General features: G+C 46.2%; 2 protein-coding genes across 2 annotated transcripts in view; one reads left to right on the forward strand and one right to left on the reverse strand.

Annotated features, from left to right (window-relative positions):
- BTK (Bruton tyrosine kinase) overlaps positions 1 to 2,954 on the reverse strand; it is a 32,055-nt gene extending 29,101 nt beyond the window's left edge. Inside the window, exon 1 of the mRNA XM_060270245.2 lies at positions 2,750 to 2,954. The gene's annotated coding sequence lies outside the window, so the exon portion shown is untranslated. The remainder of the gene's footprint in view (positions 1 to 2,749) is intronic.
- Positions 2,955 to 9,349: 6,395 nt separating this feature from the next.
- On the forward strand, positions 9,350 to 15,143 carry RPL36A (ribosomal protein L36a). The gene is made up of 5 exons (XM_035123354.3): positions 9,350 to 9,375; positions 10,908 to 11,013; positions 11,638 to 11,705; positions 14,403 to 14,525; positions 15,057 to 15,143. Exons 1-5 carry the CDS (start codon positions 9,373 to 9,375, stop codon positions 15,075 to 15,077), a joined length of 321 nt encoding a protein of 106 aa, XP_034979245.1. The 5' UTR covers positions 9,350 to 9,372; the 3' UTR covers positions 15,078 to 15,143.
- The last annotated feature ends 1,839 nt before the right edge of the window (positions 15,144 to 16,982 follow it).

A 16,982-nucleotide genomic window follows, 5' to 3' on the forward strand; every position in this document is an offset into this window, starting at 1 on the left:
TGACTGTCAGCAGCTCTCCAGGATTTCAAACATGGTTCTCTGCCAGCCCTAAAGGAAGATGCTATGAACATGAGACAGTCTGCCAGCAAGACAGATGTTCTGCTATTAAACTACAGTCATTCCTTGTCAGCTTTGATGGGCAGCAGCTTGACAAGTGTCTCTTTTAACGGAAGATGCCAAGGATTGAACAGGGGTGTCTTTTGCATCCAAAACAGATCCTCTCCCCCAATTGGGTCCAATTCCATGCCACAGAGTACATCAGCTGCTTGGAAGCAGAAACATTATCTACAGTATCTTATGCGTCTAACGTCTTGATAAGGCTTCCCATCTCCACAGATTGTGGGGCTTTCAGATAAGCTGAGGCCCCATCAGAAAAAAGAACTGCACAATTAAAACATGCTTTACCTTCCCAACTTTGTTAATCTAAAAACTACATAGCTTTTCTGTATTCCTGTTTGTTTTCCCCATTGAAGGAGCCTTTGTGTTTCAACTAAGGATGGAGATCTGGGTGTAACAGCTTTATTTTATATTTTCACAAGGATGATGAACCATTGTATGTCTGTCTTGGGAAACAGTCCCACTGAAGCCTACAAAGTAGCAAAATATACCAAGTGCATGGAAAATTTGGAGCTCTGGATGTTGCTAAACTACAAATCCCATCATGTCTGGTCATTAGCCATGCTTGCTGAGGTTGATGGGAGTTGTAGTTCATTAACCTTGGAAGGGCCAAAGGTTTTCCACATTTGAAATAGGTCCTCGTTGGAATGTGTGATGCTCCCCCTCCCACATTAAGACTGTGACTAAATTCATATTTCATCCAACATCAGCCAATTTCCCCCCCTTCCTCTTCCCCCAATCTTGTTTTGTTTACCACCAAGCCTGTTGATGAGTTATGGTGGACTCGAAAACTTGCACACTATTTTGTAGCATTTTGTTCGACCTAATACAAGTATTACTTTTTGGAATTTCTCTTCTGGGCCAACCTTTATTTTTTGTATTAGAAGTAGGTTGCTCCCTAGCACAACTCCCAGAGCATCAGAAAAAGAAGGCATTAATTACGGTAGATAGAGCCAAGCAATGTTCAAAAAAGCTAACACAGACTTTTGAGCTACACCACATGCCACTCTCATCTACAATTGTAATCCATATGGGATTGCAATTAGATACTGCATCTGTACTCCTTTGAACACTGGAAAGCACTGGTTGAATGCTAAGTATTAAAAATGTTTTCTATATTTGTGGGATGGGGGGTTATAGTTTTGCTGCTTTTGTTTTAACTATTTATTTGTGTTTTAACCTTGTATTTTTATCTTGTGAACCGCCCTGAGATCTTACGATGAAGGGCGATATATAAGCCTAACAAGCAAGTAAGCAAACAAACAGTTCCAATACAGAAGGGGGGGACCCAGTTGCCAATTAATTTATTGTCTATAAATTCCTGGCTCTGCTATCTACCATGGCTATAATCTTGTCCATAATCACAAACGTTCCATATGTATTTACTTACTCTTCCTTTATACAAAAAGTAAGAGAAAATATTGCATGTAAGAAAAGAAGCCATAAATAAGACATGAGATGCGTGTTTACAGTTTTTGTCTGGCAAATCTCCCCTGGAAAGACTATATTGAGTAGCGATCTGGAGCGATCTGGATAGAAACATCACAGGAGCTTAAAGATTTGATTTATGGGGACTGCTCGAAAGATGGCTGCTGCTGGCTGTGAGAAGGATCTTTGGATTCTTGGACGGACTTGGCAAGATACCAGCATGCGAAAAGACAGTGCTAATTTATAGAGGAATCATAGGCATAAATTCACACAGAAACATATTGGGCTTGGTTAAACTTGCTTGCTTGAAAAAATTCAGGGGCTTGAAAGAAGATAGAAAGATTTTAACAGATTATTGGATAAGATCTGGATTTTATTGATTAGAAAGCAATGGCTGTAAGAGGACTAGGCTTTTTGAGTCTGAAGCATGGGAAGTCAAATTTAAATTAGTATAATTTGGCAGAAGATTTGGATTAATTGTTTAATTGATATTTACATAATTTGTATAATTTGAAAATGGATTAGATGTTTAAATTGGAAAATCTAATAAAAATATTTATTTTAAAAAAAGAAACTATTGCAATACTTCCCCCCCCCCCCCCAATGTGAATGGCTTCAGAAAGTAAGTACATCACTGTCTGGTCGCTGCGCACAGATGGCTTGTGATGGCCACTGATGCCATGTTCCTTGGAAGCGTACAAACGCAGGGTAATCAGGAGCTGCACTGCAGCAGGAGTGCACATGCTTCCTAGATTTGATCTGTGGCACTTCAGTGTGGATAATACAGAGTTAAATGGACCATTAGTCTGACGGTGTAAGGCAGCTTCCTACATTTCTGCGTATTCGCATGTATATCTGCAAGGTACAGAATTAAAAAGACATGGTGTCCAGGATTTGGATACCAGCAGCCAGAGCAAGCAGCAAGTGCGTGGGCCTGAGAACAGAAAACTCGAGTGTCTGTGTGGCCCACATTTTAGGTGCACAACACTCATCAATGCTGCTGTTGCTCTGATTGCTATTGGCGTTCTCAGGCCCAAGATAATCACTCTGAAAATTTCCACTTGATTCCTGAATGAGGCTACAAATTGACATCCTGTCATTGCTTTCATTTTCCCCTCCCCACTTTTTAGTTCACTCTTCTCTCTCTCTCTCTCTTTCAAAAGCACTGTTGATTCTGGGCTAGCGCAAAGGATTAAAGACTCACTGGTTGACTCTCGTCCTTGCTTTTCCACACACGGTGCTGCAACGTGCTCCTCTCAAAAGTAGCAGGTTCCTTGAGACACCCCTGGATTCTGGAACAGCCAGCACATAGGGGGATGATTTTAAAATCTTTGAACGGCTGGGGAAAGGAATGGCAGCAGGAGACTCAGTCAAAGAGCTGTGTTGAACTGCAGGGAAGACTGTCATCTGGAGCTAACCCCACCCTTTCAGTTCCCCTTTTCTTAGTTTCTGACCAAACTGTCTTTATTTCCTTTCAACCATGGTGCCACCCTCAGGGTGCCTCCAGACACAAGAGGGTTAATTTGCGAACAGGTCATTGGCAACAGGTGCCCCCCCTTCCTATTATCCGCTTTCTCCTTAAAAGAGTTAATCTTTATTTAAAAAAATTGGGGGGGGGGTAAAACAGGCTGGCGTTTTGAGGTTGTGTGGCTGCTGCAAATGACTTGTATACATGGGGAATACTGATCCCCACAGTAAATGCCCATCTGGGGGCATACTCTGGGGGCCTCCAGCCCAGGATGTCACTAATTTGTGGGTGGGTTTCAAGCACACACCATAAGTTTACGCTTGCACAATGAAAATGGATTAAAGTGCGCTGTCACCCTAGCGCAACAAATCTGCTTTTAAAGAAAAACAGTGCCACAAGTGTTTGGCTTTTTTGCTGCCAGGAAAGTGACTGGGAAATGTATTGAAAAGTGTGAGATGAATGAATTGTTAATGGGAAGATGTGTAAACACCCTGCAGGAAAATGTGGGTGAATGCTTCTTGTTGTATAGCTACCCCATAAACAAATAAGAACAAGTGCTCAATAAGCAACAGACAGTCTAACCACCGTGAAAGCACTGTGCAAGCAAATGAGCTCAATAAACCCCTGGAGGAGCTTTCAGTCTTGCTGCAAGAAAAGGAAGTCCTAGCTCAGTAGGGGGGCCAGGCCTTGCCTGGTAAGAGGCAATAGGTCTGTCTGCAGAGAGGCAAGGAGAGGGAAGGAGGAAGAAGAGAGGAACAGAATTGGTTCCAGGACTAACTGCAAGCAGATGGTTCCATACACACCAGACCTTGAAGTACATTTGAAGTACATTATTTATTTCAAAGAATTCCAGACACTAGTTTGTTAAGGGTTGATGGGAATTATCTTAGTGAGGGGTAACAAAAAATAAAAATTCCTTCCTTAGAGACCAACTAAGTTTGTCATTGATATGAGCTTTCGTGTGCATGTACACTTTATTTATTTATTTTATTTTTTGTTTCAACTACGTCAGACCAACACGGCTACCTACCTGTAATTAGTGAGGGGTAAACTACTATGCTCAGAATTATTTGAGGGGAAGAATGTACTGCGAATCCTATATAATAATGTCCAAGATGTCCCTGCGTCCAAGCTGTCCCGTGTGTCCCTGGGTCACTGCGCATGTGCCCCAGGGATACAGGGATTGGACAGCAGAGACTGCGCGCGCGCACTCTCCCCCCACTCTGCCTCCTCCAACCGCCGCTCCCGCCGGGGTGGAGGCCGGCGAAGGCCTCCTCACAACCCTCCCTGGCCGTGAGGAGCGGCGGTTGGAGGAGGCGGGGGGGGGGAGAGTGCGCGCGTCCTTCCTGTCGGCGGCTGGGGGAGAGGAAGGAAGGAGGAGAAAGCGCCGCTTTCTCCTCCTCCGTTCCTGTCCCCCTGCCGCCGACAGCAAGGACGGGTCCCAGGGTTCGGAGAAGCGCTGCGCAAGCGCTTCTCCGAACCCTGGAATGTCTGCTTCCTGTCGGCGGCTGCGGGAGAGGAACGGAGAAGGAGAAAGCAGCGCTTTCTCCTCCTCCGTTCCTGTCCCCCTGCCGCCGACAGCAATGACAGGTCCCAGGGTTCGGAGAAGCGCTGCGCAAGCGCTTCTCCGAACCCTGGGATGTCTGCTTCCTGTCGGCGGCTGCGGGAGAGGAACGGAGAAGGAGAAAGCAGCGCTTTCTCCTCCTCCGTTCCTGCCCCCCTGCCGCCGACAGCAAGGACGGGTCCCAGGGTTCGGAGAAGCGCTGCGCAAGCGCTTCTCCGAACCCTGGAATGTCTGCTTCCTGTCGGCGGCTGCGGGAGAGGAACGGAGAAGGAGAAAGCAGCGCTTTCTCCTCCTCCGTTCCTGTCCCCCTGCCGCCGACAGCAAGGACGGGTCCCAGGGTTCGGAGAAGCGCTGCGCAAGCGCTTCTCCGAACCCTGGGATGTCTGCTTCCTGTCGGCGGCTGCGGGAGAGGAACGGAGAAGGAGAAAGCAGCGCTTTCTCCTCCTCCGTTCCTGTCCCCCTGCCGCCGACAGCAAGGACGGGTCCCAGGGTTCGGAGAAGCGCTGCGCAAGCGCTTCTCCGAACCCTGGAATGTCTGCTTCCTGTCGGCGGCTGCGGGAGAGGAACGGAGAAGGAGAAAGCAGCGCTTTCTCCTCCTCCGTTCCTGTCCCCCTGCCGCCGACAGCAAGGACGGGTCCCAGGGTTCGGAGAAGCGCTGCGCAAGCGCTTCTCCGAACCCTGGGATATCTGCTTCCTGTCGGCGGCTGCGGGAGAGGAACGGAGAAGGAAAAAGCAGCGCTTTCTCCTCCTCCGTTCCTGTCCCCCTGCCGCCGACAGCAAGGACAGGTCCCAGGGTTCGGAGAAGCGCTGCGCAAGCGCTTCTCCGAACCCCAGGATTCTAGCGCCCGTTATTGAACGGGCTGAAAACCACTAGTGTGCTATAAAATTATAGTGGGTACACAGCCATAGAAGCAGAGGGGAAGACAATGGAAGGAAGATACAGAATCAGTTAACTATATTTTATTGGGCTAATTTCAGATGGTTCCCCACCCCCAATTTTCCAGAATTCTTCATCAAGTAGGGTCAGCCAGTTGAAACATCCTGCAAAACTCAAAAGCTTTCACACCAATCCAGTTGGCCCAATTTTGGAGCATGGGGGGAGGGGTTGGAATAATTATTGCATAAGGTAAAGGTAAAGGGACCCCTGACCATTAGGTCCAGTCATGACCGACTCTGGGGTTGCGCGCTCATCTCCCGTTCCTGCCCCCCTGCCGCCGACAGCAAGGACGGGTCCCAGGGTTCGGAGAAGCGCTGCGCAAGCGCTTCTCCGAACCCTGGAATGTCTGCTTCCTGTCGGCGGCTGCGGGAGAGGAACGGAGAAGGAGAAAGCAGCGCTTTCTCCTCCTCCGTTCCTGTCCCCCTGCCGCCGACAGCAAGGACGGGTCCCAGGGTTCGGAGAAGCGCTGCGCAAGCGCTTCTCCGAACCCTGGGATGTCTGCTTCCTGTCGGCGGCTGCGGGAGAGGAACGGAGAAGGAGAAAGCAGCGCTTTCTCCTCCTCCGTTCCTGTCCCCCTGCCGCCGACAGCAAGGACGGGTCCCAGGGTTCGGAGAAGCGCTGCGCAAGCGCTTCTCCGAACCCTGGAATGTCTGCTTCCTGTCGGCGGCTGCGGGAGAGGAACGGAGAAGGAGAAAGCAGCGCTTTCTCCTCCTCCGTTCCTGTCCCCCTGCCGCCGACAGCAAGGACGGGTCCCAGGGTTCGGAGAAGCGCTGCGCAAGCGCTTCTCCGAACCCTGGGATATCTGCTTCCTGTCGGCGGCTGCGGGAGAGGAACGGAGAAGGAAAAAGCAGCGCTTTCTCCTCCTCCGTTCCTGTCCCCCTGCCGCCGACAGCAAGGACAGGTCCCAGGGTTCGGAGAAGCGCTGCGCAAGCGCTTCTCCGAACCCCAGGATTCTAGCGCCCGTTATTGAACGGGCTGAAAACCACTAGTGTGCTATAAAATTATAGTGGGTACACAGCCATAGAAGCAGAGGGGAAGACAATGGAAGGAAGATACAGAATCAGTTAACTATATTTTATTGGGCTAATTTCAGATGGTTCCCCACCCCCAATTTTCCAGAATTCTTCATCAAGTAGGGTCAGCCAGTTGAAACATCCTGCAAAACTCAAAAGCTTTCACACCAATCCAGTTGGCCCAATTTTGGAGCATGGGGGGAGGGGTTGGAATAATTATTGCATAAGGTAAAGGTAAAGGGACCCCTGACCATTAGGTCCAGTCATGACCGACTCTGGGGTTGCGCGCTCATCTCGCATTATTGGCCGAGGGAGCCGGCGTATAGCTTCCAGGTCATGTGGCCAGCATGACAAAGCCGCTTCTGGCAAACCAGAGCAGCACATGGAAACGCCGTTTACCTTCCCGCTGTAGCGGTTCCTATTTATCTACTTGCATTTTGATGTGCTTTCGAACTTCTAGGTTGGCAGGAGCTGGGACCAAGCAACGGGAGCTCACCCCGTCACAGGGATTCGAACCGCCGACCTTCTGATCAGCAAGCCCTAGGCTCAGTGGTTTAACCACAGCGCCACCTGCATAGCAAACTGCAAAAGAGGCAAAGGAAGACGTTGCCTGTATAAGAAAGAATAAGCTGAAGAGGGGTCATATCCAAGATGGATCCTGCCATTACAAGCAAATAAGGCTTGAGCAGGGTGCAATTTGAACTTGGGCTTAACTTTAGAGCTGGTTTTGAGGGCTTCATAAAATATGAAGAGTGATGCCAGGCACAGGAAGACACTGTTCACAATGACACCATGCTGTACACTTAAAGCACTCTTATATCTCGTTCACAGTCATGGCTTCCCCCAAAGAATCCTGGGAACTGTAGCTTGCCATGAGTGCTGGGAACTGTAGCTCTCTGTGGAGGTAAACTACAAGTCCTGGGATTATTTGGTAGAAGTGGCAGAGGGTAAAGTAGTATAACCAGTGCCTTTTTTCCTTAAAAAAATGTTTAGGGGCACTCACATTGAAATACTGCTCCTCAATGAGGCCAAACTTAGATTCAAAAAATGTTTAGGGGCATGCGTCCCCCCAGGAAAAAAAGCACTGAGTGTAACATTGTTTTAAATCTATGGTGGTGATGTGACCTGTACAGTGATGCCCATTCTTTGTCCAGGGCCCACATCATCTATTTCCCTCTTCCGCCTCTCTTTCTGTTTTGCTTACCAATTTGTCTGCCTAAGAGTTTTGGGAACTCAAAGCCTGAACATCACCGCTGCCTTTCATAACATTTGGGTTACCCCAATGTGAACCAAGGCCCCTCTTTTAACCCCAGCCTGCAACTCACAGCTGAGGTTATCTCCAGGTCAGGAGATTTCTCCCCCCACCCCCAGTATTTGCAAAAACTGCCATTTGGCCAAGTCAGAGAGGAGTGCATTTCTCAGTGGAAAGCTAAATAAAGTATTGGGTGTGTGTGTATAGGGAAGGTCAGAGCAAGAGGCAGCCCTCACCAGTGTGAGGCCCGTTGGACATAATAAGCAAGCATAGGGAGAATCTCCAGAGTTTGCACAGCCACAAAAGCTTCCTCTTTCTAAGTAATGCACTATGTGAGCAACTCTCTTCCTGATAAAATGGTTAAATAAAACACACCACACAACCTTTTTTTGTGACTTTGTCTACTTGTAACATTTACTATTATTATTACTATTTTGTGATGATGGCTACGATTACTATGATCATTTCAGTAGAACCCCTGAATCATTGCCATATGTCTATGAGCTGCATAAAAAGGAAATATTATGCCAGCTGCTCCTTATCATAGCTGCCAAGTTATCCCTTTTTTAAAGGGATTTTCCCTTATGCTGAATAGGCTTCCTCGCGAGAAAAGGGAAAACTTGGCAGCTATGCTCCTTATTCCGTCGCAATCACTGCAACGTCCCAATTGGGAAAAGATGCACTTGGAAAAAAATCTCCTTCTTATACCAATTCATGCATCACGACCTTAAAGGTAAAGGTAAAGGGACCCCTGACCATTAGGTCCAGTTGTGACCGACTCTGGGGTTGCGCGCTCATCTCGCATTATTGGCCGAGGGAGCTGGCGTACAACTTCCAGGTCATGTGGCCAGCATGACAAAGCCGCTTCTGGCAAACCAGAGCAGCACATGGAAACGCTGTTTACCTTCCCGCTGTAGCGGTTCCTATTTATCTACTTGCATTTTGACGTGCTTTCGAACTGCTAGGTTGGCATCACGACCTTAACCCAAGTTAAAGTAAGTCCCGCCGAGTGCAATGGGGCTTCGTTACTCTCAAGTAAGCGTGCAACGCGAACAAGCCATGTAAGCACTTGTTGTTTAGTCGTTTAGTCGTGTCCGACTCCTCGTGACCCTATGGACCATAGCACGCCAGGCACTCCTGTCTTCCACTGCCTCCCGCAGTTTGGTCAAACTCATGTTCGTAGCTTCGAGAACACTGTCCAACCATCTCGTCCTCTGTCGTCCCCTTCTCCTAGTGCCCTCAATCTTTCCCAACATCAGGGTCATTCCCAGGGCGTCTTCTCTTCTCATGAGGTGGCCAAAGTATTGGAGCCTCAGCTTCACGATCTGTCCTTCCAGTGAGCACTCTGGGCTGATTTCCTTCAGAATGGATAGGTTTGATCTTCTTGCAGTCCATGGGACTCTCAAGTAAGCACATGTGCCCGCGATTCCCTCTCCTTTCCTGAAGGTGGCGGACACGACTCTATGATGAGCCTGCGAATGACGCTCTGGCCTTCTGGCTTCCCTTTCTTTTTCTGCTCTCGCGTATCTTTGACTTCCGCTTCCGGGAAGAGGTTCTTTTTCTCTCTGTCCAGGCGACGTTGACGCTGGCGAGATGGTGAGATGCTCGGATCCAAAGCCATCCGCTTCGGGAGGCTAAGGGCAGCGGTTCGGGCGTGGGTCCGAGAGAAGCGGCGGCAGACGGCCGACAGGGCTGGGGGGATTTGGTTGGGGGAATCGCCGGGTTATGGAGAGAAGGGGGGTGGAAAAGGCCCGAGGTTGACAAGGCAAGAATGGGCATGGAGGGGAAGGGTAGTCCCTGATTGTGCCTGTTAAGTGAGCCGGACCCTGACGGTAGTGCAAGTCGCTCTTAGGCTATTGTAGGCTGCGCTGTGGTTCATGTGGCGGGGTTGTTGGCGGAGGGCCCTGACATTTCTGCGTATGGAAAACTAGCTCCTCGGTGGAAAGGTTTCCAACCCAGCCTTCTCGTGCTGGCGGGGATTTGATTATTTGTAATTCCGTCTTGTAGACCTGAACAACCAATTCAGTAAAAATATCTGCGGGGATTTTTTTTTATTAAAGAGTGGCTTCTGTGGCTTCTGGAAGTTAAACAATGAGGGTAGTTGCTTAAAATTGGGCCCACTGTACTGAACGCGTGGCTCCTGGTGGATGTTAGCTGTGTATCCGAGCCATGGAGGACCACTAACAATGACTTAAGTGAATACCTCAGTAATTGGGTGGGGATATATGTACCACTGGTGGAAAAGAATTCAGGATTAGATAGGCTTTTGGTCTGATCCAGGAGGACTTGCATTCTTGCTCTCAGTGTGGTCCTTAGTTTTATTCTGCTTGATACTCATATGTTGCAAGCTGACATGATTTTAATTGAGTATTATCTCACATGCGCTCACACAGTTTCTGGGTGAACAGAGATTTTTGGCAGTCTTGTAACCTACTGAGGCCAGAATTTCATAAAGCAGCCTATGTTAAACTTCAGTGGATGCTTGATCTTCTGCAGGTGTTTACAGATGGTGACTGTTCTTTGCTGGAAAATGCTCTGCAATTATTAAACACTTGGGCAGAAAATGAGCATGATTTGACAGTGTGTGACCTGCACGTATAAACTTTCTGCATGTATGCAGAATTATTGTGTGAACTAGTGCAATGGCGAAATATAGTTAGACTTGATCAGGCACCTCTTCAAAGCATTTTATGTACCTTGTTATTCTCCTGAGTTGCTGAGGTTTGAAAGGTAGTGGCTTTCATAAAGCTATTAAACATCTCTCATTTTTTTATGCTTCAATGATCTGACCCCTAGTCTGAGTTTGTGAACCTACAAAACAAGGGACAATAGTGGTGTATTCTCAAGCTATTATATTTTGGACAATCTTAGGACTTGAAAAGAACACTGCTGTGAACTATATTCCATTAGCCTGCCCAAGGTCTTAGAGAAGTGTTTTCCTGCTGCTTTAAATCCTTTTCAACTGGGGATGCCCTAGAATTGAACCTTGGCCCCCTTGTATGCTAGGTTAAGGGACATCTTACTCTGCCTGACCACATGGTAAGCTAGTTATCAGGATATAATCACATGGTTGCATGCAAAGCTAAGGAGAAAGACTTACTGCTGTAAAACTTGCTCTTCTTTGCCAGGTGAACGTCCCCAAAACCCGGAGGACTTACTGCAAGAAGTGTGGGAAGCACCAGCCCCACAAAGTAACCCAGTACAAGAAGGGCAAGGACTCTTTGTATGCTCAGGGTAAGTTGCAGAACTATACATTTTACTCCTGATTTCTTGGAATCACAAAGAGCATGCCTGCAGTATTGTAGAAATGGTACATTTTAAAAAAAAAACTTGGATTGCCATCTGTAAAACATTATTTGAGCATATCTTTCATTAATTTAAGGAAATGCAGGAGGAGTACAGAGCATTGTGCCATGTGGGAAATATGGAATCAGCTCATGTTGTGAATACATGAAGTGTTCTACTTTATTAAGTGGATTTTGCTTTTACCTTGCAGTGTTGGCCTTTGTGTGCACAACCCATACAAAATGTGGGGGTGGGGATAAGGGAATACAGAGATTCTCTTAACATTTAAAAATAAAGATTCTCCCTGTATATACCTCATCACACAACACTATCATAGTAAAGTAGTTAAACACCACCTGGTTTGTGAAACCTGAAAACCATAGGGGAGAAAAATAGGCAAGGTAAGCTGTTCCGAGAATGTGTGGCAGGAGGAAACAATTGCATGTTGTAGTAACAGATAGCCAACCTACCTCATGGTGAAGTTAGTTGTTCCTGTGTCCTTGTAGTGTTTAGGGGGGTTGAGTTTCAAGTAGACTTCACTGTTATCTGAAGGATTTAATTTCTTCCCATTAGGAAAGCGGCGATATGATCGCAAGCAGAGTGGCTATGGTGGCCAAACAAAGCCCATTTTCCGCAAAAAGGTGAGCCTGACTGGAAGGTTATGGAAACTTGTAGGGTGCAACTTGAAGCTAAGTATGCTGGTGTGGACCTGGAGGATTCCTGTTGCGGGTTTATTTCAGGAATTAATATGAATGAATGAATGAATGACTGAAAATGGAAAATCATGATTTCTGGGACTGGATCTTGCTTTTTGGGATCTCAGACAGCTTAATTGTGGTTACAGGTAGGTAGCCGTGTTGGTCTGAGTCAAAGCAAAATAGAAAAAAATTCCTTCAGTAGCACCTTAAAGACCAACTAAGTTTTTATTTTGGTATGAGCTTTCGTGTGCATGCACACTTCTTCAGATACACTTGAAACAGAAGTGTCAGACCCTTATATATATACAGAGGGTGGCGGGGGTGGGTGGGAATGGGTGATGGCCTGATGGGAGTGGTAAACCTGAGATGGCTGTTAACGACTGCTGATGACTGCAATTAGTCAGCAACTTCTCTTTCCAGTCTGTTCCTGAAATTTCTCTGTAATAAAACAGCTGCTTTGAGATCTTGTATAGAATGTCCTGGGAGTTTGAAGTGTTCTCCTACTGGTTTCTCTGTCTTATGGTTCCTGATGTCAGATTTATGGCCATTTATCCTTTGGCGTAGGGTTTGGCCTGTTTGTCCAATATAGAGAGCTGAAGGGCACTGTTGGCATTTGATGGCATACACAATGTTAGAAGATGAGCAATTAAATAGTCCTGAGATGGTATGTTGGATGTTGTTGGGGCCAGTAATGATGTTGTCTGGGTGTATGTGGCAGCAAAGTTGGCATCTGGGTTTATTGCAGGCTCTGGTACCAGTGTCCATGTTAAGTCTGGTGGTTGTATTATTATGGGTGAGGAGTTGTTTAAGATTGGGTGGCTGTCTGTAGGCAATGAAAGGTCTTCCTCCCAGAGCTTGAGAAAGGGAGCTGTCATTGTCCAGGAGAGGCTGTAGATCTCTGATGATGCATTGTACTGTTTTAACTTGGGAGCTGTATGTGATGACTAGTGGTGTTCTGTTATTTTCTTTTTTGGGTCTGTCTTGTAGCAGGTTCTCTCTAGGTATCAGTCTGGCTCTGTTGATCTGTTGTTTAACTTCATCAGGTGGATATTTTAGTTCTAAAAAGGTTTGCTGTAGATCTCTTAGGTGAGATTCTCTGTCTGTAGATGCGGTTGTAACGTAGGGCCTGGCTGTATACGATGGATTGTTTGGTATGGTAGCTAGAAGCATGTAGATATGTTTGTCGGTCAGTTGGTTTTCTGTATAAGGTGGTGTCTATACGTCCATCCTGTATTTTTATAGTAGTGTCCAAAAAATGTATTTCTTGCATAGATTGGTTCATTGTTAGGTTGATGGTGGGGTGAAAGTCATTGAATGTCTGGTGGAAGGTTTCCATGGTCTGTTGTCCATGTGTCCAGATAATAAAAATATCGTCAATGTATCGTAGGTACAAGAGAGGTTTGAGTGGGTAGGAGTCTAGGAAACGATGTTCTAAATCTGCCATGAAGATGTTGGCATACTGTGGGGCCATGCGGGTGCCCATGGCTGTGCCGCTGATCTGGAGGAACAGGTCATCACCAAATTTGAAGTGCTTGTGGGTAAGGACAAAGTGGCAGAGTTTGGTAGCAAAGTCCGCTGTGGTTTTATCTGAAATGGTGTTCCTTATGGCTTGTAAACCATCATTGTGTGGGATGTTGGTGTATAGAGATTCCACATCCATAGTGGCTAGTATAGTATTGTTAGGAAGATTGTTCAAAGATTGTATTTTCCTCAGAAAATCTGTGGTGTCACGTACGTAGCTGGGAGCACTGATAGCATATGGTTTCAGAACAGAGTCCATATAGCCGGAAACACCCACTGTAATGGTGCCAATACCTGAGATGATGGGGCGTCCTGGATTTCCTGGTTTGTGTATTTTAGGTAGAAGATAGAAAGTTCCTGGTCGAGGTTCCGCTGGTGTGTTTGTGAGGATCTGTTCTTGGATGTGTAGGGGTAGCTCCTTGACAATCTTGTTCAGTTCTTTTTTGTATGCTTGTGTGGGGTCTGAGTCCAATTTCATGTAAAAGGCGGTATTGGAAAGTTGTCTGTGGGCCTCTTGGATGTAATCACTTTTGTTCATGATGACGACAGCTCCACCCTTGTCCGCCTCTTTAATTATAATGTCTGGGTTGTTCCTGAGATTTTCTATGGCTCTCCTTTCAGCATGGTTTAGATTTTGTTGTAAGTGATGCTGTTTTCTGGTCACATCCGTTTGGATTCTGTGGCGGAAGCAGTCGATGTACAGATCTAGTGTGGTATTGCGTCCATCAGGAGGGGTCCACGTGGAATCCCTTTTTGTGTAACATCTTTTCGGTGGTAGTTGGTGGTCAATGTTCTGTTCATTAATGCGTTTGGAGGGTGATGGTTGTTCCCCAGTAAGTTGAGAGGTGTTGTGTTGTGGGGATGTTGTTTGTTCTACTTTGTCTTGTTCTTGTTTGTGATGAAAATACTCCTTCAGGCGTAAACGGCGGAAAAATGCTTCCAGCTTAATTGTGGTCACTTTTGATTTTCACGGAATACTAATCTGACTTGATTGCCTCACCTTTTCACTTTTCTGCTTCCCTTTCTGCCTTGCCTTGTAAGTAGGTGTAGGGAAGGTAAAGAACACATGTTGAGATAGGCCTTTGTCAGGGCCTGAATAGACTTTATTTTCTATTTCAGGCAAAGACCACAAAGAAGATCGTGCTGAGACTGGAATGTGTGGACTCCAATTGCAGGTCAAAGAGGATGCTGGCCATTAAGAGGTGCAAGCACTTTGAGTTGGGAGGAGACAAGAAGAGAAAGGTACAATCCTTTGCTATGTCATGTTCTGTGCAATGGTGGCCCCTTCCTTTAGTGTCCAAAGTGATGCTGCCTGTCTTGCTAATTGTGGGTGTTTATTGTGACAATGGGAGATAATTGCTGTCCTTTGGACCATTAGATTGATTGTAAAAGTGGGTTTGATATAGTGTGATGACAGAAAAGAGTTGGAGGAATAGATAAGTGAAAACAAATCAGGATATGTACACCTTTCTCATGCACCTATCTTTTGTTAGGGCTTCCCTCAGGGTCCTTAATTTTTTTAGGAGTGCAGTGGATTCAAATACTGTAGTATGAAAAACTACTTTACAGGGTGCCTTATATGGGACCCACAATCATACAGGTTTGAAATCATTTACTAGGTATATCTATAGTCTTTGGGAGTGGTCCTGGTCAGCTGATAGCAAGTGGCAAGCCTCTTTTGCAAATGGGGGGGGGTGGCGGGGAATCTACAAAATTAAAAATGCTTTCAGTTGCTGTTGGCTGTATACTCAGTATTTTTGTTTCCCCTTACAGGGCCAGGTTATCCAGTTCTAGGCTGCTGTGGAACCCATTGTTGGTTGGTGTATGAAATTTTATAAAGGTTTTATTGGACCACCCTAATATGCATCATAGTCATTTTTGTGTACTAGTGTGAGCTTATCTGATTTTATCCATGTGTCAAGGCGGGTGTGAGCTTTCATTGACCCCCTTAGTTGCCCAGCTGCAACACACTAACCATGCAAGTTTACCAGTGGATCTTACTCTTCGGTATTTGCTGCCACCACCGCTCCAGCCCCAGAGGGGAGGGAACCTATGGTACACAAAAGCAACTGCTTTTAAAAAGGTTCTGAGCCAGTGCCCCAGCACTACTTTGTTCAACCTACAACTTTGTGATTTACTCAGAATGTAGCATCAGCCCATTCTCTCTTAAACATACACACCAGAGAAGAGTGTGCTGGGCACTTACAACTTCAGTCCTAAACTTCCAATAGACTGAATACCAAGGGTCTATGCCAGTGATGGGCAACATTTTGAGCTTGGTGTGTCAAAATTCGCCAAAAAACCGAGCATAACTCGGGTGGTGTGTCACTTCGAGAAAAAAACCATAATTTTGCGATATTTATAGCTTAAATAACAAAAATGTATAATTGTAATATATAACTATTTAATAAAGCAAAAACTAATTATTTAACCAAACCAAAAACCTGTTATTTATCACAAAGTGTCCAGAGTTGTTGAGCTTTTTGGGGGGAGCTGCTGACCAAAGTTTTGGAGGGTTTTTTGGTGTGTGTGTGCAAAAGTTGCTTCGCTTTGGGGGGGGGTGCCCCAAAGCTGTTGCGCTTTTCTGGGGGGAAAGAGAACAGAAATAAATGACGAATAATACCTTCGCTGGAACTAACACGCAGCACCGACATAGTCCGCCAAAGCGCCAAAAAACCAGCACAGAAAGGGTTAAAAACCAATCTGAGTTTTAACAGCTGAGACAAGCTGTAGCAGAGACAGGCTGTAGGAGCGGGAGAACAAATGGGGGTGGGTGGGGGAAAACCAACAACAACAGCGTGAATGGGCCAATGGGGTGCGTGCCAGCAGTGAGGGCTCTGCGTGTCACGTCTGACACGCATGTCATAGGTTCGCCATCACTGGTCTATGCGCATGGAGATTCTAAAACCCTGAGGCTGGCAAACGATGTTTAAGCAGCCAAATTAAGAAACTATTAGGAATAAAGAGAGAGGAAAGCAGGTAGAAGGTTAAAACAGAAGACCCCAAAAAAATAGAGTACAGTACTGTGGCTCCAAGACTGAATTAATCAAACCCTATTTACTACACTTTGTTAACATTTACTCCAAAGAATCAGCATTACTGGTCCACTTCATAGAAAATCCTGTTTCAGAACCCCTGATGTTGTAAAGGGGACAAGGCTGCAAAAGCATATCAGCTTTTAAAAGGCTCTTTTTGGTCAGGTATCTCACCTCCTCAGGTAAGGCCCCCTTAAGTACAATTTTTACATGAGATGGGGCTTGGCAGGAGATATGTGTCAATTTGGCTGTTCACAATCCCCACAAAACATTGACATCAGAACAAAGGCTGGGTCAAGCATACAAAAATACCAGATTGTTCGAACACAATAGTGGGGTAGGAGAGCTGGAAAAAATGCCAATATCTTTCACATCTGGCAACCCATGTGCTCTCTTGGTTTCAGAGAATACATAGGTAGATGAGTCTAAAAAGCCCAGGACACCAATTTTCATAGCCCTCCATGGTGTGACTCATTTACCAGAAGGAATGTCTTTAGTGTTAACTCTGGAAGTATATAAGGTACCGTACTTGATTCTGACCAAACTCACCCCCCTGGTGTATATTTTGCTCTAGGAGGCCGAGTGCCCAACTATGAGGCTTGCTGAAAAAAGCGGGGGGCTGTTTTCATTATATTGTACTGCTAAGTATAGGACATGGCTGCTT

Source organism: Zootoca vivipara, chromosome Z2 (assembly GCF_965207765.1).
Source record: "Zootoca vivipara chromosome Z2, rZooViv2.hap1.1, whole genome shotgun sequence".
Lineage (NCBI taxonomy): Eukaryota > Metazoa > Chordata > Lepidosauria > Squamata > Lacertidae > Zootoca > Zootoca vivipara.

Bases quoted from the DNA above. Each gene is read 5' to 3' on its own strand.
- RPL36A (XM_035123354.3), top strand. The intron at 11,014-11,637 runs GTAAGTTGCAGA...TCTTCCCATTAG, and splicing joins GGACTCTTTGTATGCTCAGG to GAAAGCGGCGATATGATCGC. The intron at 14,526-15,056 runs GTACAATCCTTT...TTCCCCTTACAG, and splicing joins GAGGAGACAAGAAGAGAAAG to GGCCAGGTTATCCAGTTCTA.